The 22,375-nt window shown below is 55.9% G+C and overlaps 3 protein-coding genes across 8 annotated transcripts in view; 1 reads left to right on the forward strand and 2 right to left on the reverse strand.

Moving 5' to 3' along the window:
• ADAMTS7 (ADAM metallopeptidase with thrombospondin type 1 motif 7) overlaps positions 1-21,322 on the forward strand; it is a 50,165-nt gene extending 28,843 nt beyond the window's left edge. For all 3 annotated transcript variants that reach the window (XM_075575390.1, XM_075575391.1, XM_075575392.1), the window contains exons 15-25: positions 333-453; positions 1,022-1,266; positions 2,280-2,421; positions 2,740-2,866; positions 3,140-3,353; positions 5,303-7,081; positions 7,705-7,851; positions 8,715-8,888; positions 9,934-10,080; positions 13,390-13,549; positions 18,589-21,322. In XM_075575390.1, the coding sequence (XP_075431505.1) occupies positions 333-453; positions 1,022-1,266; positions 2,280-2,421; positions 2,740-2,866; positions 3,140-3,353; positions 5,303-7,081; positions 7,705-7,851; positions 8,715-8,888; positions 9,934-10,080; positions 13,390-13,549; positions 18,589-18,752 (3,420 nt within the window). In that variant the 3' untranslated portion in view covers positions 18,753-21,322. The remainder of the gene's footprint in view (positions 1-332; positions 454-1,021; positions 1,267-2,279; positions 2,422-2,739; positions 2,867-3,139; positions 3,354-5,302; positions 7,082-7,704; positions 7,852-8,714; positions 8,889-9,933; positions 10,081-13,389; positions 13,550-18,588) is intronic.
• RASGRF1 (Ras protein specific guanine nucleotide releasing factor 1) overlaps positions 1-22,375 on the reverse strand; it is a 202,259-nt gene that overhangs the window by 100,357 nt on the left and 79,527 nt on the right. The window lies entirely within an intron of this gene.
• Positions 1-22,375, reverse strand: part of MORF4L1 (mortality factor 4 like 1) — a 92,778-nt gene that overhangs the window by 51,120 nt on the left and 19,283 nt on the right. The window lies entirely within an intron of this gene.

Consider the following 22,375-nt stretch of genomic DNA (forward strand, 5'->3'; position numbering starts at 1 on the left):
TCACCTTCCATCCCAAGCTCCCCCTTATAAGAACGTCACCTTCCATCCCAAGCTCCCCCTTATAAGAGCGTCACCTTCCATCCCAAGCTCCCCCTTATAAGAGCGTCACCTTCCGTCCCAAGCTCCCCCTTATAAGAACGTCACCTTCCATCCCAAGCTCCCCCTTATAAGAGCGTCACCTTCCATCCCAAGCTCCCCCTTATAAGAACGTCACCTTCCATCCCAAGCTCCCCCTTATAAGAACGTCACCTTCCATCCCAAGCTCCCCCTTATAAGAGCGTCACCTTCCATCCCAAGCTCCCCCTTATAAGAGCACCTCCTCCATCCTGCAGAACGTGGGCTGTGACTTTGAAATTGACTCAAACGCGGTGGAGGATCGCTGTGGCGTGTGCCACGGAGACGCCTCCGCCTGCCACACCGTGCTCAAAACCTACGAGGACAGCGACGGGCTCGGTGAGGCACTGACACTACGGGGCGGGGACGCAGACGGAGAGTCCTAGAGGTGGGCCCCAGGGGTACACAGCCCTAGAGGTGGCAGGCTGAGCCCCCCTCATTTGTAAAGTAACAAGTGTGACACGCGTGACTCCATACTTTAAGAATACAGTCCCTGAGGTGACAGGCATTGCCCCACAGAAATATACAGTCCTAGAGGTGCCAGGCTTTGGCCTGTAGAGGTATAGAGTCATAGAGGTGCTAAAGCTGTACCACGCATACAATCCTAGAGGTGCCAGGCTTTACCATGCAGAGATATACAATCCTAGAGGTGCCAGGCTTTACCATGCAGAGATATACAATCCTAGAGGTGCCAGGCTTTACCACGCAGAGATATACAATCCTAGAGGTGCCGGGTCATGTCCCTGCAGAGGTATACCGTCCTAGAGGTGCTAGGCTTTACCATGCAGAGATATACAATCCTAGAGGTGCCGGGTCATGTCCCTGCAGAGGTATACCGTCCTAGAGGTGCTAGGCTTTGCTCCACAGAGATATACAGTCCTAGAGGTGGCGGGTCGTGTCCCTGCAGGGTACGTGGACATCGGGCTAATCCCCCCCGGTGCGCGGGAGATCCGGATTGAGGAGGTGGCGGAGGCGGGGAACTTCCTGGCTCTGCGCAGCGAGGACCCGGAGAAGTATTTTCTGAACGGGGGTTGGACCATCCAGTGGAATGGGGACTACCAGGCGGCGGGGACGACCTTCACCTACTCCCGGACCGGGGACCTGGAGAATCTGACCGCCCCCGGGCCAACGCTCGAGCCTGTCTGGATACAGGTACCATGACACAACATATGCGTGCCAGGGTGCACACACTCCCCCACGTGCACACTCCCCCCCAACACGCACACTCCCCCCCCCACTCCCCCCCCACGCACACTCTCCCCCCCACGTGCACACTCTCCCCCCCACGTGCACACTCTCCCCCCCACGTGCACACTCTCCCCCCCACGTGCACACTCTCCCCCCCACGTGCACACTCTCCCCCCCACGTGCACACTCTCCCCCCCACGTGCACACTCTCCCCCCCACGTGCACACTCTCCCCCCCACGTGCACACTCTCCCCCCCACGCGCACACCCCCCCACGTGCACACTCTCCCCCCCACGTGCACACTCTCCCCCCCACGTGCACACTCTCCCCCCCACGTGCACACTCTCCCACGTGCACACTCCCCCCCCACGTGCACACTCCCCCCCACACGCACACTCCACCCCACACTCCCCCCCCACACACACACTCCCCCCCACACGCACACACCACCCCACACTCCCCCCCCCACACACACACTCCCCCCCCCCACACACACACTCCCCCCCCCCACACACACACTCCCCCCCCACACGTACACTTTCCCCCCCACACGTACACTCCCCCCCACACGTACACTCCCCCCCCACACGTACACTCCCCCCTCCACCCGTACTCTCCCCCCCACGCACACTCCCCCCCCCACGCACACTCCCCCCACGCACACACTCGCCACCCCACACACACTCGCCACCCCACACACACACGCACACTCCCCCACACACTTTCCCACGCACACTCTCCCCACCCTACACACACACGCACACTCCCCCACACACTTTCCCACGCACACTCTCCCCACCCTACACACACACGCACACTCCCCCACACACTTTCCCACGCACACTCTCCCCACCCTACACACACACACGCAGACTCCCCCACACACTTTCCCACGCACACTCCACCCCACACGCATGCACACATGAACGCTCACATACATTCCCACGCAAACAGCTGATCAGTTGATTTTGTCCCAGCTGCTTTTCCAGGAGAGGAACCCTGGAGTTCGGTACCAGTACACAATCAAAAGGGACCCGGATAGCAGCAATGAGATCCAACTGCCGGACTTCTCTTGGCGCTACGGAACGTGGACTGAGTGCTCTGCCACGTGTGGCTCCGGTGAGGGAGAGCAGCCCCCCACTGTCTGTGCCCACCCCCACTTTCATGTCTGCCAGTGCAGCTAACTTGTGGCAGGGAGGGGGGGAGGACTTTGAGTCTGTGTCAGTGTGAGTCTGCGTCAGTGTGTCAGTGTGTGTCTGCGTCAGTGTGCGTCACAGATACACACAGAGGCACCACCTAAGGGAAAGCCTTGGCATCCACCCCACATCCCACACAATCTGGCCCCTACACATTCTGCCGGGCTCCTATGTTTTGTATATTATATATGTATACCTTCCCCCTGTACTGCGCTCTGATCCCGCCCTTCGTCTCCTGCAGGGGTACAGAGGCAGCTGGTGCACTGCGTGGAGAAGGTGGCCGGTCTTGTAGAAGAGAGATACTGTGACACCCTGACAAGACCCGATGACCGGCAGCGGACCTGCAATGACGAGTCCTGCCCCCCCAGGTCAGCTGCTCCTCGCTCTATACATATGAACACACACTGCAACCTTTATGTGTGGCAGCGGGTAGCCCTCAACCCAAAGTGGCATTGGGGTTTCCCTACATCCACCCCGTAGCCCTCTCAACCCTCCCTATCATTGGTAAATCTGCAGTACCCCAATACGCAGCTGTGTTACTGTACCTGTAGATAATATTAATACATCTCCTTGTACTTGGCAATCTCACAGCCGCCCCCTTCCTGTCTTGTAGTTCTGATATGCCTCCCCCTCTCTATTAGGTGGTGGGCGGGAGAGTGGCAGCAGTGTTCCGCCACGTGTGGGACAGGGGGTCAGCACAAGAGAACTGTCCTGTGTATCCAACGAGTGGGGCTGGACGAGCAGCGGGCCCTGCAACCCACAGACTGCCAGCACCTCCCCAAACCCGAGGCTAGTGCCTCCTGCAACCAACACCTGCCCTGCCCTGCCATCTGGTACCAGGGCAACTGGACTCAGGTGAGTGAGTGGAGGCGAGCCTCTTACAGCCCCAACTCTTAACACATACCCTCATTCTCTCTCGTCTTGCTTACTGTAACCTCCTGCTGACCAGCCTTCCTGCCTCTCACCTGTCTCCCCTACAATCTATCCTAAACGCTGCTGCCAGAATCACTCTACTCTCTCCTAAATCTGTCTCAGCGTCTCCCTTGCTGAAATCCCTCTCATGGCTTCCTATCAAATCTCGTATTACTCACAAAATTCTCCTCCTCACTTTTAAAGCTTTACACTCTTCTGCCCCTCCTTACATCTCAGCGCTAATTTCACACTAAATGCTGTCCTGACGCTTGCGTTCTGCTCAAGGATGTCTTCTCTCTACCCCTTTTATATCTAAAGCTCTCTCCCGCCTTAATTCTTTCTCACTGACTGCCCCACACCTCTGGAATGTCCTTCCCCTCAATATCTGACTTGCACCCTCTCTATTCACCTTTAAGACCCATCTTCAAACACACCTGCTTAAGGAAGCATATGAGTAGCTCTGTGGCTGATACAATACAGCTCATACGTCAACTTTGGCAGGCACACTTACCAGAACACCCTCCTACTGTCTCTTTACATTCTTCCTACTTACCAATTAGTGTGGCAGGACGGCCTGTAGGCGAGGTCAGATAATAGTCCACACGTGCAGTTTCAGGGTAAACCAAATGTTGAGAGATTTTATTTCTCCACAACACAAAAATACATTTGGCCACACTGTCCCTTTAAGGCAAAACAAAACTCATAAAAAGAACGCCTACTCCCCATAGGGAGATCTTGCTAAACATTCCAGGCCCTATCTATCGGGCTGGCTGGCTTTGCCCAGTTCCCAACCCCTAAACATATACCACAATAGTTATGGAACAATATTAAAGTCCTTACTGTATCTTTGTTTGGGAATCTCAAAGCTGCACAGGACAGCTCTGTGGTCTGAGTCAGCCACGTCCTACAAGCAGTAGCCTCCTTAGGCTGCGTCCAGGGTCAGTGCTTAGGCGCTGACTCGTGCTGAGGCGCGCTGACGCTTCTCAGTGAGCCCCTGCAGCCACAATAAGAGCGGCTTTAGCAGGGGCTCGCGCACGCTTCTGCAAGTGTGCGGAAGAGTAGGTCTTATTCAAATTATAGATTTTCGCGCTCACGGGAGTGCAGGGCCGGTCACTTGAGAGGTTCACCCAATGAGGGCGAACCAGCTCCGTGATGTCACAGCCCCCCCCGACACGCCCCCGGATGGCCTCCGCGCGCCTCCGCACGGCTGCAGTCCTATGGACGCAGCCTTATGAAGCTGGTTGTCAGCTGTCTCAGCTTACTTCCTGATTGCCCAAGTATTCTTACTGGATTAACCTTCTGAGTGCTGGATGAAGGACTCAGATGCATGTTCCCAGGCATAATTATCCGTACCTGACTTCACCCTGTCACATTTAGATTGTAAGCTCTTCAGGGCAGGAACTCCTCTTCCTAAGGTTACTTTTATGTCTGAAGCACTTATTCCCATTATGTGTTATATTATTATGTCAAGTGTATCACTGCCCTGCATGTACATAGATAATGCTATATAAATAAATACATACATACATACAGAGATGTAGGAAGGGTTTTGTATGAGGGGAGGGGGGTTCCTTCCATGACAGGTGCAGTCCGTCCTCTCCGACTGGCAATTATTGTTATTGGACTCCTATTTCAGGGAACAAAATCCTGTTACTTAAAAAAGACGCCCGTAAAAAATTCTTAGCTGGATTCCTGCCGCATTTCCAGTACTGAGCCCCCCCCGCCCACACTGCCCTGTTACTGCATTTCAATCTTGCATTGCTGCCCCCTCACCCACGCGTTTTACCTTCTGGCCACCCACGCATTCCGCATTCCTGCACCACTCTTTGGTACTATTTTACTATGCAAATCAGTGTGCACGCGCCTCACCTGACACTGTCCTTTCCCTGCAGTGCTCTGTCACGTGTGGTGAAGGACTGCAGCTCCGGGAGGTTTATTGCCTCAATGGCACGGAGGGGAATGTGTGTGACCCCAAGGAACGTCCCCTGGCCAGGCGTGCGTGCCAGCTTTCGCCCTGCCCACCCGGCTCTGACTTCGGTGCCTACGATTGGACGGGGAGCGGAGCATCCAGCAAGGAAATCTTCAATGAGATCATTCCGGGCGCCGCTCGTGTTCCCCCAGGCCCGCGGCATCCCCTAGACGAGGACAACTCCATCTCAGAGGGGGACTTCTCCAGCCCGGGAGAGGGAGAGCAGGGCAAAGGGAAGCGGGCATTTGTAGATGACTTCTACTATGATTACAACTTTATCAACTTTCATGAGGATTTGACCTATGACCCTTCGGAGGACAATGGCATCGCTGGGGGTGGGGTGGTGGACCCCCGGGGGAAGGAGCTTTCTACACAGGTTCCCTCTGCAGAGGAGGAGTTAGGGAAAACGGATGGAGGGAAGAGTGAAGGAAGCATCCAATTGGTGACACACACCCCAGAAACACAATACAGTCATGTGACCACAAGGTCACTGCACATGCCCACCTCCAATGGCCACAATCAAACACCGGGCAGAGACAGTACCACTGTGAGCCCTAGTACCTCAGCAGAGCCTCAGAATATTGTTGGTGACCTCCACACTGTGTCAGGTCATCCTGTGACAGAGCCCTCCTCTGGAGACAGATTTTCCTCTCCAGATAAGAACCAACAAGGACCAGGCCAGGCACACAACAACACTGATCCCGGACATCAAGGCCACTGGGGATCAACCACAGAGGAGCCACAGGAAACCTATGCACCAGACTCTGTGACATCCCATAGTCCTTTACTCCGAAGCCTTCCAGAGATCTCCACATATCATATATCACAGGACCTACCTGGAGATCCATCACCATATGTCAGTCCAGATCCCCTGCAGGATCTCGTCCAACAGATTACCCAACAACCTAAGCCAGGTGCCTCTACAGGTTTAAAACAGGATCTCTCATCAGATCCAGCACACGATCTGTTGCCAGATCCAGCATGGGACCCTTCACCATACCCAATGTATGAACCCTCACCAGATCCAACATGGGGTCTCTCACCAGATGCAAAACAATATCCCTGGCCAGACCCAAAATGGGATCCTTTGCAAGACGTAGATGTGGATCATTTACCAGGAACACAGGTTCCCCAAAGAAACCCAACATATGACTATTTGACAAATACAACCCAGAATATATCACCAGGCCTAATAGAGAACCCTGGTCACTCATTCCTATCTAGTCCATCAGCAGAAGTAACACCAAATACCTCAGAAGATGTGTTATTGGATTTTTCACAGGATCCAGATTTCTTATGGGATTCCCCTTTGGATCTGTCATCTACTATTGAATCAGAGAGAACCCCCGCTCCAGATCCCACAGCTGCTCTATCATGGAATCCATCCACACAGCTCTCAATGTGGACAGAGCGTGATCGCATGGTACGGACGATTCCACACACCACTCCTTCCTTCCGCACAGTCACCCACCGATCCCACTCGTGGTCCGATGATACAGATCGCAAGGCATCCATTACGTTAAAAACGCAAGACTCCCACGTGGAGGGAAGCCCTCATCCCCATCTCGGGACACTCACTAGTGGGAAAGGGGCAACTGAGAGTCCTTCCCCTACTGTTACAAGCCATACCACTGGGTCTGTGCCATCACGGAGCAACAAGGATCCACAGAAAAACAAGTGGGAGGTCGGAAACTGGAGTGAGGTGAGTGTGAGGCAGAGCCTGGAGGAGTGAGGTGAGTGTGAGGCAGAGCATGGAGAAGTGAGGTGAGTGTGAGGCAGAGCCGGGAGGAGTGAGTGTGAGGCAGAGCATGGAGTGAGGTGAGTGCGAGGCTGAGCCTGGAGGAGTGAGGTGAGTGTGAGGCAGAGCATGGAGAAGTGAGGTGAGTGTGAGGCAGAGTCTGGAGGAGTGAGGTGAGTGTGAGGCAGAGCATGGAGAAGTGAGGTGAGTGTGAGGCAGAGCCGGGAGGAGTAAGTGTGAGGCAGAGCATGGAGTGAGGTGAGTGCGAGGCTGAACCTGGAGTGAGGTGAGTGTGAGGAAAATCCAGAGTGAAAAGTGAGGTGAGTGTGAGGAAGAGACTGGCTTAGGAGTGAGATGAGAGGCAGAGCCAGCAGAAGGAACGAGGCGGTGGGATTCAGAGCCTGGAGGAGTAGTGAAATGAGTGTGAGGCAGAGCCTGGAGGACTGGGTGAGTGTGAGACAGAGCCTGTAGTACGAGTGAGATGTGAGGCAGTGCCAGGGGGAGGAATAAAGTGAGTGTATGTCTTATGAATGTGTGATTGTGCACGGGATGGTGTGTGTAGCGTGTGCCGTGTCTCTGGGTTTCAGTGTTCCACTTCCTGCGGTTTGGGGGCGATATGGCGCCCAGTTCGGTGCGTCGCGAATGAGACCTGTGACCCTGGCACCAAGCCAGTGCCCGCCCGGCGCTGTTACCTGCGGCCCTGCGCTTCCTGGCGAGTGGGAAACTGGAGCAAGGTGCGCAGCTTCCGTCTTATTTATTTATAATGTGCAGCGCAATACAACGGGAGGAGGAGTGAGTAGCACCGAATAATCACAATCAGCTTGTTCTATCCTAAAGAGCTTCGGGTGTGGGGTGTAAACGTTCCCTGGTACATAGGGAGGCCGGCCTCCAATCTCACTGAAGGGACACAGGGCCAACCGAGGGGGAGAAACAGGAAATGCAAGCCTGGTTTATTTTAACCAATCAGGTGACTCGAGCTCAGAGCTTTAAGACATGGAGCGCTATGACTGGCTGAAACGGTTGTCATGGATACACTCTGTCAAATTATCCTATAAAGCAGGGGGCTCAAATCCAGCCCCAGATACACCCCCCCCACCCCACCTCCCCCCCCCCCCCCCCCCACAAGTCAGGTTTTAAGGATATCCCTGCTTCAGCACAGGTGACTCAATCAGTCTCAGATTCAGCACAGGTGGCTCAATCAGTCTCAGATTCAGCACAGGTGGCTCAATCAGGCATAGATTCAGCACAGGTGCCTCAATCAGTCCCCGCTTCAGCACAGGTGGCTCAATCAGTCCCAGCTTCAGCACAGGTGGCTCGGTCAGTGGCTCAGTCATGGACTGAGCCACTGATTGAGCCATCTGTGCTAAAGCTGGGATATCCTGAAAACCTGACCTGTTGTTGGGGGGGGGGGGGACATTTTTGCAAAGGTTTATAGGTTTATAGGTTTAATGTCACTATTGTGACTCCTTTTCATTGCCCCTCCTCCCTTCCTGTGTGTGCAGTGCCCTCTTATCCCACACGTGGTAGGTGCCACTGACCTTACAGAGTAGTGAAAATGATTGATTGGTGGACGTGATCTGTCCCACATCTCCTGCAGTGCACCCACGGCTGCGGGGGCGGTGTCCGTCTGAGAGATGTACAGTGCGTGGGCACTCGGGACGAGAGGCTCCTTCGACCCTTCCACTGCCAGAGCACCGTCTACAAGCCACGTGCCCAGATGCCCTGCCACGAGCAGCCGTGCATGGAGTGGTACGTCTCGTCCTGGAGAGAGGTGAGTGCTGCAGGACAGACCCGTGGCTGAGCGTGGGATTGTAGTTGTTGTCCAAATGATTATTAACATTACAGCCGTGGCATAGTCTTGTTTTAGAGACCTTCTCCGTGTCTCTCCGTGGCATAGTCTTGTTTTACATACCTGCTCAGTGTCTCTCCGTGGCATAGTGTTGCTTTACCGACTGGCTCCGTGTCTCTCCGTGGCATAGTGTTGCTTTACCGACTGGCTCCGTGTCTCTCCGTGGCACAGTGTTGCTTTACCGACTGGCTCCGTGTCTCTCCGTGGCATAGTGTTGCTTTCCAGACCGGCTCCGTGTCTCTCCGTGGCACAGTGTTGCTTTCCAGACCAGCTCTGTGTCCTTCCGTGGCACAGTGTTGCTTTCCAGACCGGCTCTGTGTCTCTCCGTGGCATAGTGTTGCTTTCCAGACCGGCTCCTTGTCTCTCCGTGGCACAGTGTTGCTTTCCAGACCAGCTCTGTGTCCTTCCGTGGCACAGTGTTGCTTTCCAGACCATCTCTGTGTCTCTCCGTGGCATAGTGTTGCTTTCCAGACCAGCTCTGTGTCTCTCCGTGGCATAGTGTTGCTTTCCAGACCAGCTCTGTGTTTCTCCGTGGCATAGTGTTGCTTTCCAGACCAGCTCTGTGTCTCTCCGTGGCATAGTGTTGCTTTCCAGACCGGCTCCGTGTCTGTCCGTGGCACAGTGTTGCTTTCCAGACCAGCTCTGTGTCTCTCCGTGGCATAGTGTTGCTTTCCAGACCGGCTCCGTGTCTCTCCGTGGCATAGTGTTGCTTTCCAGACTGGCTCCGTGTCTCTCCATGGCATAGTGTTGCTTTCCAGACCGGCTCCGTGTCTCTCCGTGGCATAGTGTTGCTTTCCAGACCAGCTCTGTGTCTCTCCGTGGCACAGTGTTGCTTTCCAGAACAGCTCTGTGTCTCTCCGTGGCACAGTGTTGCTTTCCAGACCAGCTGTGTCTCTCCGTGGCATAGTGTTGCTTTCCAGACTGGCTCCGTGTCTCTCCGTGGCAGTGTTGCTCCGTGTCTCCGCAGTGCTCGGAGGAATGTGGCGGGGGAATGCAGCAGAGACTTGTAACCTGCCCGGAAACAGGACGCTGTGATGAAAGTCTGAAGCCCAATAACACCCGCTCTTGTAATCCGCTTCCCTGCACCAAGTGGGCCGTGGGACCGTGGGGCCAGGTGAGTGCGTGTGAGAGGCCTGCAGTGCGTCACTGTATGAGTGCGTGCGAGAGGCCTGCAGTGCGTCACTGTATGAGCCCGTGCGAGAGGCCTGCAGTGCGTCACTGTATGAGTGCGTGCGAGAGGCCTGCAGTGCGTCACTGTATGAGTGCGTGTGAGAGGCCTGCAGTGCGTCACTGCATGAGCTTGTGTGAGAGGCCTGCAGTGCGTCACTGTATGAGTGCGTGTGAGAGGCCTGCAGTGCGTCACTGTATGAGCCCGTGCGAGAGGCCTGCAGTGCGTCACTGTATGAGTGCGTGCGAGAGGCCTGCAGTGCGTCACTGTATGAGTGCGTGTGAGAGGCCTGCAGTGCGTCACTGTATGAGCGCGTGTGAGAGGCCTGCAGTGCGTCACTGTATGAGTGCGTGTGAGAGGCCTGCAGTGCGTCTCTGTATGAGTGCGTGCGAGAGGCCCGCAGTGCGTCACTGTATGAGTGCGTGTGAGAGGCCTGCAGTGCGTCACTGTATGAGTGCGTGTGAGAGGCCTGCAGTGCGTCTCTGTATGAGTGCGTGCGAGAGGCCTGCAGTGCGTCACTGTACGAGTGCGTGTGAGAGGCCTGCAGTGCGTCACTGTACGAGTGCGTGTGAGAGGCCTGCAGTGCGTCACTGCATGAGCACGTGCGAGAGGCCTGCAGTGTGTCACTGTATGAGCGCGTGCAAGAGGCCTGCAGTGCGTCACTGTATGAGGGCGTGCCAGAGGCCTGCAGTGCATCACTGTACGAGTGCGTGTGAGAGGCCTGCAGTGCGTCACTGTACAAGTGCGTGTGAGGCCTGCAGTGCGTCACTGTATGAGGGCGTGCCAGAGGCCTGCAGTGCATCACTGTACGAGTGCGTGTGAGAGGCCTGCAGTGCGTCACTGTACGAGTGCGTGTGAGAGGCCTGCAGTGCGTCACTGTACGAGTGCGTGTGAGGCCTGCAGTGCGTCACTGTATGAGGGCGTGCGAGAGGCCTGCAGTGCGTCACTGTATGAGGGCGTGCCAGAGGCCTGCAGTGCGTCACTGTACGAGTGCGTGTGAGAGGCCTGCAGTGTGTCACTGTACGAGTGCGTGTGAGAGGCCTGCAGTGCGTCACTGTATGAGTGCGTGTGAGAGGCCTGCAGTGCGTCACTGTATGAGTGCGTGTGAGAGGCCTGCAGTGCGTCACTGTATGACTGCGTGTGAGAGGCCTGCAGTGCGTCTCTGTATGAGTGCGTGCGAGAGGCCCGCAGTGCGTCACTGTATGAGTGCGTGTGAGAGGCCTGCAGTGCGTCACTGTATGAGTGCGTGTGAGAGGCCTGCAGTGCGTCACTGTATGAGTGCGTGCGAGAGGCCTGCAGTGCGTCACTGTATGAGTGCGTGCGAGAGGCCCGCAGTGCGTCACTGTATGAGTGCGTGTGAGAGGCCTGCAGTGCGTCACTGTATGAGTGCGTGCGAGAGGCCTGCAGTGCGTCACTGTATGAGTGCGTGCGAGAGGCCTGCAGTGCGTCACTGTATGAGCGCGTGCGAGAGGCTTGCAGTGCGTCACTGCATGAGCTTGTGTGAGAGGCCTGCAGTGCGTCACTGCATGAGCACGTGCGAGAGGCCTGCAGTGCGTCACTGTATGAGGGCGTGCGAGAGGCCTGCAGTGTGTCCCTGTATGAGGGCGTGCGAGAGGCCTGCAGTGCGTCACTGCATGAGGTTGTGTGAGATGCCTGCAGTGTGTCACTGTATGAGTGCGTGCGAGAAACCTGCAGTGTGTCACTGTATGAGGGCGTGCGAGAGGCCTGCAGTGCGTCACTGTATGAGGGCGTGCGAGAGGCCTGCAGTGCGTCACTGCATGAGCTTGTGTGAGAGGCCTGCAGTGCGTCACTGTATGAGGGCGTGCGAGAGGCCTGCAGTGCGTCACTGTATGAGTGCGTGCGAGAGGCCTGCAGTGCATCACTGTATGAGCCCGTGCGAGAGGCCTGCTGTGCGTCACTGTATGAGGGCGTGCGAGAGGCCTGCAGTGCGTCACTGCATGATCTTGTGTGAGAGGCCTGCAGTGTGTCACTGTATGAGCCCGTGCGAGAGGCCTGCAGTGCGTCACTGTATGCGCGTGTGTGAGAGGCCTGCAGTGCGTCACTGTATGAGCGCGTGCGAGATGCCTGCAGTGCGTCACTGTATGCGCGAGTGCGAGAGGCCTGCAGTGCGTCACTGTATGCGTGCGTGTGACAGTGCGTCACTGTATGAGGGCGTGCCAGAGGCCTGCAGTGCGTCACTGTATGAGCGCGTGCGAGAGGCCTGCAGTGCGTCACTGTATGAGCGCGTGCGAGAGGCCCGCAGTGCGTCACTGTATGAGCGCGTGCGAGAGGCCTGCAGTGCGTCACTGTATGAGCGCGTGCGAGAGGCCCGCAGTGCGTCACTGTATGAGCGCGTGCGAGAGGCCTGCAGTGCGTCACTGTATGAGCGCGTGCGAGAGGCCTGCAGTGCGTCACTGTATGAGCCCGTGCGAGAGGACTGCTGTGCGTCACTGTATGAGCGCGTGCGAGAGGCCCGCAGTGAGTCACTGTATGAGCGCGTGCGAGAGGCCTGCAGTGCGTCAGTGTATGAGCCTGTGCGAGAGGCCTGCAGTGCGTCACTGTATGAGCGCGTGCGAGAGGCCTGCAGTGCGTCACTGTATGAGCGCGTGCGAGAGGCCTGCAGTGCGTCACTGTATGCGCGCGTGTGAGAGGCCTTCAGTGCGTCACTGTATGCGCGCGTGTGAGAGGCCTGCAGTGCGTCACTGTATGCGCGCGTGTGAGAGGCCTGCAGTGCGTCACTGTATGCGCGCGTGTGAGAGGCCTGCAGTGCGTCACTGTATGCGCGCGTGTGAGAGGCCTGCAGTGCGTCACTGTATGAGCCCGTGCGAGAGGACTGCTGTGCGTCACTGTATGAGCGCGTGCGAGAGGCCCGCAGTGCGTCACTGTATGAGCGCGTGCGAGAGGCCTGCAGTGCGTCAGTGTATGAGCCTGTGCAAGAGGCCTGCAGTGCGTCACTGTATGAGCGCGTGCGAGAGGCCTGCAGTGCGTCACTGTATGAGCGCGTGCGAGAGGCCTGCAGTGCGTCACTGTATGCGCGCGTGTGAGAGGCCTTCAGTGCGTCACTGTATGCGCGCGTGTGAGAGGCCTGCAGTGCGTCACTGTATGCGCGCGTGTGAGAGGCCTGCACTGCATCACTGTACGAGTTCGGGCATGGCTCTATTAACTCATTTCCTAACATGGTTTGGATGCTTTGCCCCCTCACGGCCCCTCTATCGCTCGCCTCTCCTGCTGCCCCTCACGCTTGGCTCTGCGCAGTGCACTGCATCGTGTGGCGGGGGTATCCAGCGGCGTCAGGTGAAGTGTCTGAACACGAGGACGGGGACTGCGGAGGAGGATAACAATCTGTGCGACCACGAACCGTGGCCCGAAAACATCCAGAAATGCAACGCGCAGGACTGCGACCTCTCACTCAATAGTAAGAGCCCCCCCTTACCCCTCCTAATACACAGACATCGGGGGCACCCCCTTACCCCTCCTAATACACAGACATCGGGGGCACCCCCTTACCCCTCCTAATACACAGACATCGGGGGCACCCCCTTACCCCTCCTAATACACAGACATCAGGAGCCCCCACTCCCCCTTACCCCTCCTAATACCCAGACATCGGGGGGCCCCCTTACCCCTCCTAATACACAGACATAGGGTCCCCCCCCTTTCCCCTCCTAATACACAGACATCAGGGGCCCCCCTTACCCCTCCTAATACACAGACATCAGGGGCACCCCCTTACCCCTCCTAATACACAGACATCAGGAGCCCCCACTCCTCCTTAACCCTCCTAATACACAGACATCAGGGACACGTACCTCTCACCCCCTCCTAATACACAGACATCAGCGACACGTACACAGTTTTTGTGCATTTATGGAAGGACTATGGCATTTTTGACCCTGTTTTGCAGTTAAACCTGCTTTGCGCAGTGATCTTGTAATAACCTCTTCACCCTCAGCACAGTGACGGCCACTGATTTCAGGACAATGCCCCCTGATTTGTATTAGCTGCCGGTTACCCCTAAAGGATTAATAGGGTGTCTGGTTCGAGGGCTGCGCTCCCTCCTATCAGCCATTCCTGACCGGGAAACCTTCACAAAGCCGCTTTTGTTCCCAATTTGAGGCAGCAGAAAAGGGAATGTGGAGCGGGGGAGAAGGAGGGACAGACGTGGGGGGGAAAGGAGGGGAGAGAAGGGGGGCAGGAGGGGAGAGAAGTGGGGGACAAATGGGCACACGCTGACCCTGACTCACTGCAAAGGCCGAGCGGACTTAAGGCGTTGATGTTCAGCTAAGAAATGATTGTTAAAAAGTGCCGACTTTGTTCGTTGGCATCTCCCAGCCCTCTTCCCCCCCCCCCCCCCCATGGGTATCTCCCAGCCCTCTTCCCCCCCCCCCCATGGGTGTCTTACAGCCCTCTCCCCCCACCCGGGCGTGTTACAGCCCTCTCCCCCTTGGGTGTCTCCAAGCCCTCTCCCCCCACCCCATAGCATCTCGCAGCCCTCTCCCCTCACCCCCCTGGACACCTCCCAGCCCTCACCCCCCTGAGCGCCTCCCAGCCCTCACCCCCCTGAGCGCCTCCCAGCCCTCTCCCCCTGGGTGCCTCCCAGCCCTCTCCCCCCAGGCGCCTCCCAGCCCTCTCCCCCCGGGCGTCTCCCAGCTCTCTCCCCGGGCATTTTCCCCCTTCTCTCCCCGGGCATCTCCCAACCCGCTCCTCCTCTCTCTCCCCCTGCATCTTCCCCCCTCTCTCCCCATGCATCTTCCCCCCTCTCTCCCCGGGCATCTCCCATCCCTCTCCCCCACCCTCTCTCCCCGTGCGTCTCCCAGCCCTGTCCCCCACCCTCTCTCCCCGTGCGTCTCCCAGCCCTCTCCCCCACCCTCTCTCCCCGTGCGTCTCCCAGCCCTCTCCCCCACCCTCTCTCCCCGTGCGTCTCCCAGCCCTCTCCCCCACCCTCTCTCCCCGGGCGTCTCCCAGCTCTCTCCCCCTGCATCTTCCCCCCTCTCTCCCCGGGCATCTCCCATCCCTCTCCCCCACCCTCTCTCCCCGTGCGTCTCCCAGCCCTGTCCCCCACCCTCTCTCCCCGTGCGTCTCCCCGCCCTCCCCCACCCTCTCCCAGCCTCTCCCCACCCTCTCTCCCCCACCCTCTCCCCACCCTCTCCCCACCCTCTCTCCCATCTTCTCCCCACCCTCTCTCCCCGGGCATCTCCCAGCCCTCTCCCTCACCCTCTCTCCCCGTGCGTCTCCCCCCCCTCTCCCCCACCGTCCCTCCCCCCCCCCTGTCTCCCCCACCCTCTCTCTCCCCCCCCCCGTCTCCCCCACCCTCTCTTCCCGTGCGTCTCCCAGCCCTCTCCCCAGGACCCCACCAAGTTTACATATAAATGGCGGGTTAGTGTGGTTGGGGTTCACTGCAGAGAGACACTGAGGATACAACATCAGGTGCAGTGAAAACATACAGGCAGCGGAAGAAATACATATGTGTGGTCAATAACAGCCTAAATATAACAAAGGGAATTCCTACCCCAAGAGCTTACAATCGAATTGTACACACGAGTCCTCACGGTGAACAGGGTCATTATCACACAATCAGTGCGCTGGTCTTGGAAGTGAATGTTTTCTTAGTGTATGTGTGTGGAAATACAGGCCACTGTTACCGTTTCCCTCCCTTCCCACGGTGTGACATCCAGTGCTGAGCTCACCCCCCCCCCTCCAATTATGTGTGGGGAGGGTCAGACCTTTTATGTTAGTGGGTGAAAGGCTTCGAAAAGTATTTAGCTTGCAATGACCTTTGACCTGCTGTGGTCATGTGACTTGTGCTCATAAATACTCCACCCGTTCCCATGCCCACGGATTGTTACCCTGCTCTGCTTGATGCTGTCCTAACACTGCCTGGTTCATTAACAGAACAGTTTCCTAGTGACAGGGGACACTGCTAAGGGACAATCAGTTTTCCCAAGTATCCAAGCCCTTATTACCCCATATATCCTGACACTCATTTCCCCTCAGCACGGATCCCGCCCCCCCCTCTAAATCCCAGCTGAAACGCTCTGCATTACCCACCGTATGGGAGTTACAGGGCCACTCGGGGTTGATAAACCCGCAGTCATTGCTTTGCTGGTTAATGTTTATCCTACCAGTTGATTACAGATTAACTGGGAGTCTGACTCTGTCTGAGATTACACATGGCGGGGGGGGGGGGGGGGGGGGGGCAGGCAGTCATTGATTGACCAAGCTGATTAGGGTGAGTGTGACAAACTAAAGATGAATACTAACAGACCAGTAAGCCCCAAGCTCATATTACAAATCAGAAGTATGCTTCCATCCAATGGGAAGACAGGTAAATCCAACCCTCCATCCAATGAGAAGACAGGAAATTCCAACCCGCCATCCAATGAGAAGACAGGAAATCCAACCCTCCATCCAATAAGAAGACAGGAAATCCAACCCGCCATCCAATGAGAAGACAGGAAAATCCAACCCTCCATCCAATGAGAAGACAGGAAATCCAACCCTCCATCCAATGAGAAGACAGGAAATCCATCCCTCCATCCAATGAGAAGACAGAAACCCTTCAAGCAATAGGAGGAAAGCGAAACCACCATATGAATCCAATAAGGAAAATGTAAATGAGACCACATTCTGCATCTCACGAGAGACAGGTGAAACCGACGCCTGCAAGACGACTTAAAGCCACTGTCTCACTTACATGAACCGCTGCAGCGGTGAGACCACGGAGCCACGCTTTATAATTAGGGCGTATACAATAACTTTTACAATGTCAACCAGAAGTGACATAGCAACAAATAGCTCAATGTACACAAGGAATGCTACTGCGTGCACAAGGGAGACACAGGGTGATATAACTCCGTGCACAAGGGAGACACAGGGTGATATAACTCCGTGCACAAGGGAGACACAGGGTGATATAACTGCGTACACAGGGTGATATAACTCCGTGCTCAGGACATACGTGAAAACGAGAGGCAACTCCCAAATTATTACTTCCTGGTAACACATTTTAGAACTAAATAAATCGACTTTAGCAGGGAACGACAAAGCTGCTTATAAAGCAAAACGTAATATCTGCGTTATTTTCTGCAAATGAAGCGCTATGTACATTAATGGCGCTATATAAATAAAGACATATAATACAAATGGAGAAGTGCAAACAGGAAAAGAACGGGGGAGGAAGTTTCTAGACAAAGAATTGGAAAGATATCGGGCGAGAAAGTCACTTCTTTCGTGAGCGCGCCGCGAGCCGCGTCGCACGAGAGCTCCGTTTCCTGGTGCATATTCTGCACATGAACGAGACTCCAGGGGGGCCTCTTCTGGGTCCCGCGGCCGTGGGCAGCCCTGAGAATTCCCTTTGTGAAACCCTTCCAGGTTTCACGCTAGCCTAAAAGATGGCAGCACCTCAGGAATCCCGCAATGCAGACAGCTCGTGTTCCTTCATGAACTTGTTAAGGACAGATAGCTGTGTCAGTCTCATGGGGCTATATCCTCAGGCACATATTTAGGGCGTAATCGGAGCTGTCTGCAGGGTGATAATAGTGTCTGCTTATCAGGCTGGCTGTGTGTAAGTGATTTACTGCTCTGTCCTTAATTGTCTTTGTCTGATACAATAAACTTGCTTCATACGGTTAATGTTCGCTGCTCAATCAGGCAGGCACTTAGAACTGTTACATACAGAACAGTGATACATGACATCATATGAGTCACATAGCTTTTATTACTCTGTATAACCGCTCCCTACAACTCCTATTACTCCATAAACCTTTCCCTACAGCTCCTCCTATTACACATATAACTGCTCTCTCTAACACCTCCTATTACTCTGTATAACCCCTTCCTGTAACTCCTATTACTCCCTATAACTCCTCCTACTACTCCATATAACCGCTCCCAATAACTCCTCCTATTAGTCCATATAACTCCGCCTATCACTCCATATAACCGCTCCCTATAACTCCTATTATTCCATATAACCCCTCCCTATAACTCCTCCTGTTACTCCACATAACACCTCCCTATAGCTCCTCCTATTACTCCATATAACCGCTCCCTATAGCTCCTATTACCTCATATAACCCCTCCCTATAACTCCTCCTCTTACTCCATATAACCCCTCCCAGTAACAGCATTGCTTCTAGGAGATGTACGTGTGAAATGACCTTAGCTCCGCAGTGTTCGGTGTTTGCTCTTGACTCCCCTCGGTGCCTCTGTGCTCGGGCGCCTCTGTGCTCGGGCGCCTCTGTGCTCGGGCGCCTCTGTGTTCGGGCGCCTCTGTGTTCGGGCGCCTCTTTGTTCGGGCGCCTCTCTGTTCGGGTGCCTCTCTGTTCGGGTGCCTCTTTGCTCGGGTGCCTCTGTGTTCGGGTGCCTCTGTGCTCGGGCGCCTCTGTACTCGGGCGCCTCTGTGTTCGGCCGCCTGCTGACGTTTTCCTCACTGCCGTTTTCCTTCTCTTGCAGGTGTCTCCTGCTCACGGGACCGACTCACGTTCAGCTTCTGCCAAACCCTGAGGCTGCTGGGACGCTGCTCCCTGCCCACGGTCCAGGCTCAGTGCTGCCAGACGTGCCGCTCTCACTCCCTGGGCCCCCGCGAGCTCACTAACCAGAGGCTGTCCCGGAGGTGATGGGGGCAGCCATGTCCAGAATCTCAGAGACACCCGTCTCAACCCTGTGCGTGAGGCACAGGACGTGGGCACAGCGCAGACGCTGGTCAGTTAACCCCATCACTGCTGAAGAGAGTCCGTGAGACCCTTCCCTGCGTCTTCTTTCTCCGTCCGCTCCAATATAATTGACCGCTCCAGGTTCTGACCCGCATATGTTTGGTCTGTGACCCGGCTGAAGGGACCGATGCATCACTCAGCCACAAATAAGCAAAGGAGACTGGCAGGGCATGAGGAAAGCAACGATTCAGTGGGGAAGGGGTTAACTTAAAAGGCCAGTGTTAGCCTGTGAACCCCATTTCAGGAGACCCCACACTGAACCAAATCCGTCCATTATAGCCCCAAAAGGCGCAGCCTCTGGATACAAAAAGGACCACCCAACCCCGTGGTGCTATGGTCCGCACGACCTCTACCTGACCTTTGCCGTCTGAGTATCCCCACTGGCTGGCCAGTGGGGGGGGATCAGAAGCCTACCCCCCCCCTATAACTTTGGGCTCCCTGGTGCATCAGACACGAGACGTTCCCCCTCCTTATCAGTATGTAGTTGTATATACACGTTCCAATCGCTGCCCTGATGCCCCCCGTATATAAGGGGTCTGTGTCCTCTTCCTGTTATAGGGCCCGGGGGTCCCGGCTGCTTATCCATTGCTTCCTTCACATGCACTGTGGACGGGGAATAACTGGATCTTTCACAGCCTGGCTGGAAACGGGGGGGTGGGGGGAGTCGGAGGTAACATACAGAGCAGCAGTGAGGACAGTGTACCAAACGAGGGGACAGTACTCTTGTGGGGGATTCACGGACCTCATTTCTCAGCCCCCCACATTACCGGACATTGTGAAGCACACTGTTATTTTCCCCCATGCCTTTAAATAGTTGCTCTCCATGTTGGTGCTGAGCAGCTGCAGAAAGCAGCGGGAAATGCTGCAATAGCCAAGTGTGATCCGGACAACATCTAAAAATACCCAACATGAAAACTTCCGCCTCTTCCTTCCCACCGACTCCTGTGTGTCCGTCCTGTGCCCCCGCGGCCTGTGTCCCCGTCCTGTGCCCCCGCGGGGTGAGTCAGGGAGGCCTGTGTGCCCCCGCAGGGTGACTCCGGGAGGCCTGTGGGTCCCCATCCTGTGCCCCCCCGCGGGGTGACTCGGGGCAGCCTGTGTCCCCGTCCTGTGCCCCTGCGGGGTGACTCGGGGCAGCCTGTGTGTCCCCGTCCTGTGCCCCCGCAGGGTGACTCAGGGCCGCCTGTGTCCCCGTCCTGTGCCCCTGCGGGGTGACTCGGGCAGCCTGTGTCCCCCCGTCCTGTGCCCCCGCAGGGTGACTCAGGGCCGCCTGTGTCCCCGTCCTGTGCCCCCGCGGGATGACTCAGGGAGGCCTGTGTGTCCCCGTCCTGTGCCCCCGCGGGGTGACTCAGGGCCGCCTGTGTCCCCGTCCTGTGCCCCTGCGGGGTGACTCGGGGCAGCCTGTGTCCTCCCGTCCTGTGCCCCCGCGGGGTGACTCAGGGCCGCCTGTGTCCCCGTCCTGTGCCCCTGCGGGGTGACTCGGGGCAGCCTGTGTCCTCCCGTCCTGTGCCCCCGCGGGGTGACTCAGGGCCGCCTGTGTCCCTGTCCTGTGCCCCTGCGGGGTGACTCGGGGCAGCCTGTGTCCTCCCGTCCTGTGCCCCCGCAGGGTGACTCAGGGCCGCCTGTGTCCCCGTCCTGTGCCCCCGCGGGGTGACTCAGGGCCGCCTGCTCCTGCAGAGGGAGCGCTACGTTATCTGCTGCTGCTCTGTGCTATCGCATGTTCTTCACGTGTCCTGTGCACATGGTAGTGACCCAGCAATACAAAGCTGCTTAGTACCATGAAAAGCAATGTGAAGCAGACCACTCTGGAAGTGTCTGTGACATGAAGAGCAGCGTGTGCAGCAGGGCAGTGTATGTGCATCCCATGCGTGTGCAGCAGTGTATGTGTATTCTGTGTGTGTGCAGCAGGGCAGTGTATGTGTATCCCATGCGTGTGCAGCAGTGTATGTGTATTCCATGTGTGTGCAGCAGGGCAGTGTATGTGTATCCCGTGTGTGTGCAGCAGTGTATGTGTATTCCATGTGTGTGCAGCAGGGCAGTGTATGTGTATCCCGTGTGTGTGCAGCAGTGTATGTGTATTCCATGTGTTTGCAGCAGGGCAGTGTATGTGTATACCATGCGTGTGCAGCAGGGCGGTGTATGTGTATCCTGTTTGTGTGCGGCAGGGCAGTGTATGTGTATCCCGTGTGTGTGCGGCAGGGCAGTGTATGTGTATACCATGCGTGTGCAGCAGGGCAGTGTATGTGTATCCTGTGTGTGTGCGGCAGGGCAGTGTATGTGTAACGTGTGTGCAGCAGAGCCGTGTGTGTGCGGCAGGGCAGTGTATGTGTAACATATGTGTGCCAATGTAAAGGGGTTTTGGCTGCACACCACAATATAATAAATACATACAGTTTACCGGTGCTGCTGGTTCAAGGAAGTACCTGCCAGGCAAATTCCAATATACACTGAGGAAAAAAAGAGAGATCCAGCGCTCCACGGATTTCAAGATAAATGAATTTATTGTGCCACACGACGTTTCGACCAACAGGTCTTTTCAAGTGATTAGGCATTAGATGCCTAATCACTTGAAAAAGACCTGTTGGTCGAAACGTCGTGTGGCACAATAAATTCATTTATCTTGAAATCCGTGGAGCGCTGGATCTCTCTTTTTTCCTAACACAAGTGTGTGCAGCAGAGCAGTGTATGAATATCCCGTGTGTGTGTGCAGCAGGGCAGTGTATGTGTAACGTGTGTGCAGCAGAGCAGTGTATGTGTAACGTGTGTGCAGCAGAGCAGTGTATGAATATCCTGTGTGTGTGCAGCAGGGCAGTGTATGTGTAACGTGTGTGCAGCAGAGCCGTGTGTGTGCAGCAGGGCAGTGTATGTGTAACGTGTGTGCAGCAGAGCAGTGTATGAATATCCTGTGTGTGTGCAGCAGGGCAGTGTATGTGTAACGTGTGTGCAGCAGAGCCATGTGTGTGCGGCAGGGCAGTGTATGTGTATCCCGTGACGATGCTGTATTTCACAGGTGTAAATCCCACTAGGCGTCCCAGCTTCCATTAGAGCCAGACGCTCCCATAAGAACAGTCCGTTTAAGGGAGGGGTCATCATTTCACATCACTCAGGAAACCGGCTGGGTGTAAATGCTGCAGACTGACCGCTCCAGGTGCTTATTGTCACACCCAGAATGCTTTGCTGCCACGGTTCCCATCATGATCACAGGGCATTTTGATATTTCGGTGCTACATTTTGGCAACGGTGCGTGTAACATACGTGTAACGCAAACAGGGAGGCCGAGCTAACGTTAAGGGACTGTTGTTTTTAGGGAGGTGATAATTCTGCCCCACCGATCGTGCCACTGTGCCAAGATTGTGTATTATCATTTTTACCTGTTTTAGTACAAATGTGTCAATTAAACATGAATATTTTATTCTCGGCGCACGTCTCTGTAATCATAACGTCCTTCCACAGAGCCGACGGTGCTGTACTTATGGCCATACCTGGCAGAATAACAAGCACAGCAGGTCCTTGCTCTGAAAAGTTTACGA

This window comes from Ascaphus truei, chromosome 18 (genome assembly GCF_040206685.1).
Source record: "Ascaphus truei isolate aAscTru1 chromosome 18, aAscTru1.hap1, whole genome shotgun sequence".
NCBI classification, from domain to species: Eukaryota; Metazoa; Chordata; class Amphibia; order Anura; family Ascaphidae; genus Ascaphus; species Ascaphus truei.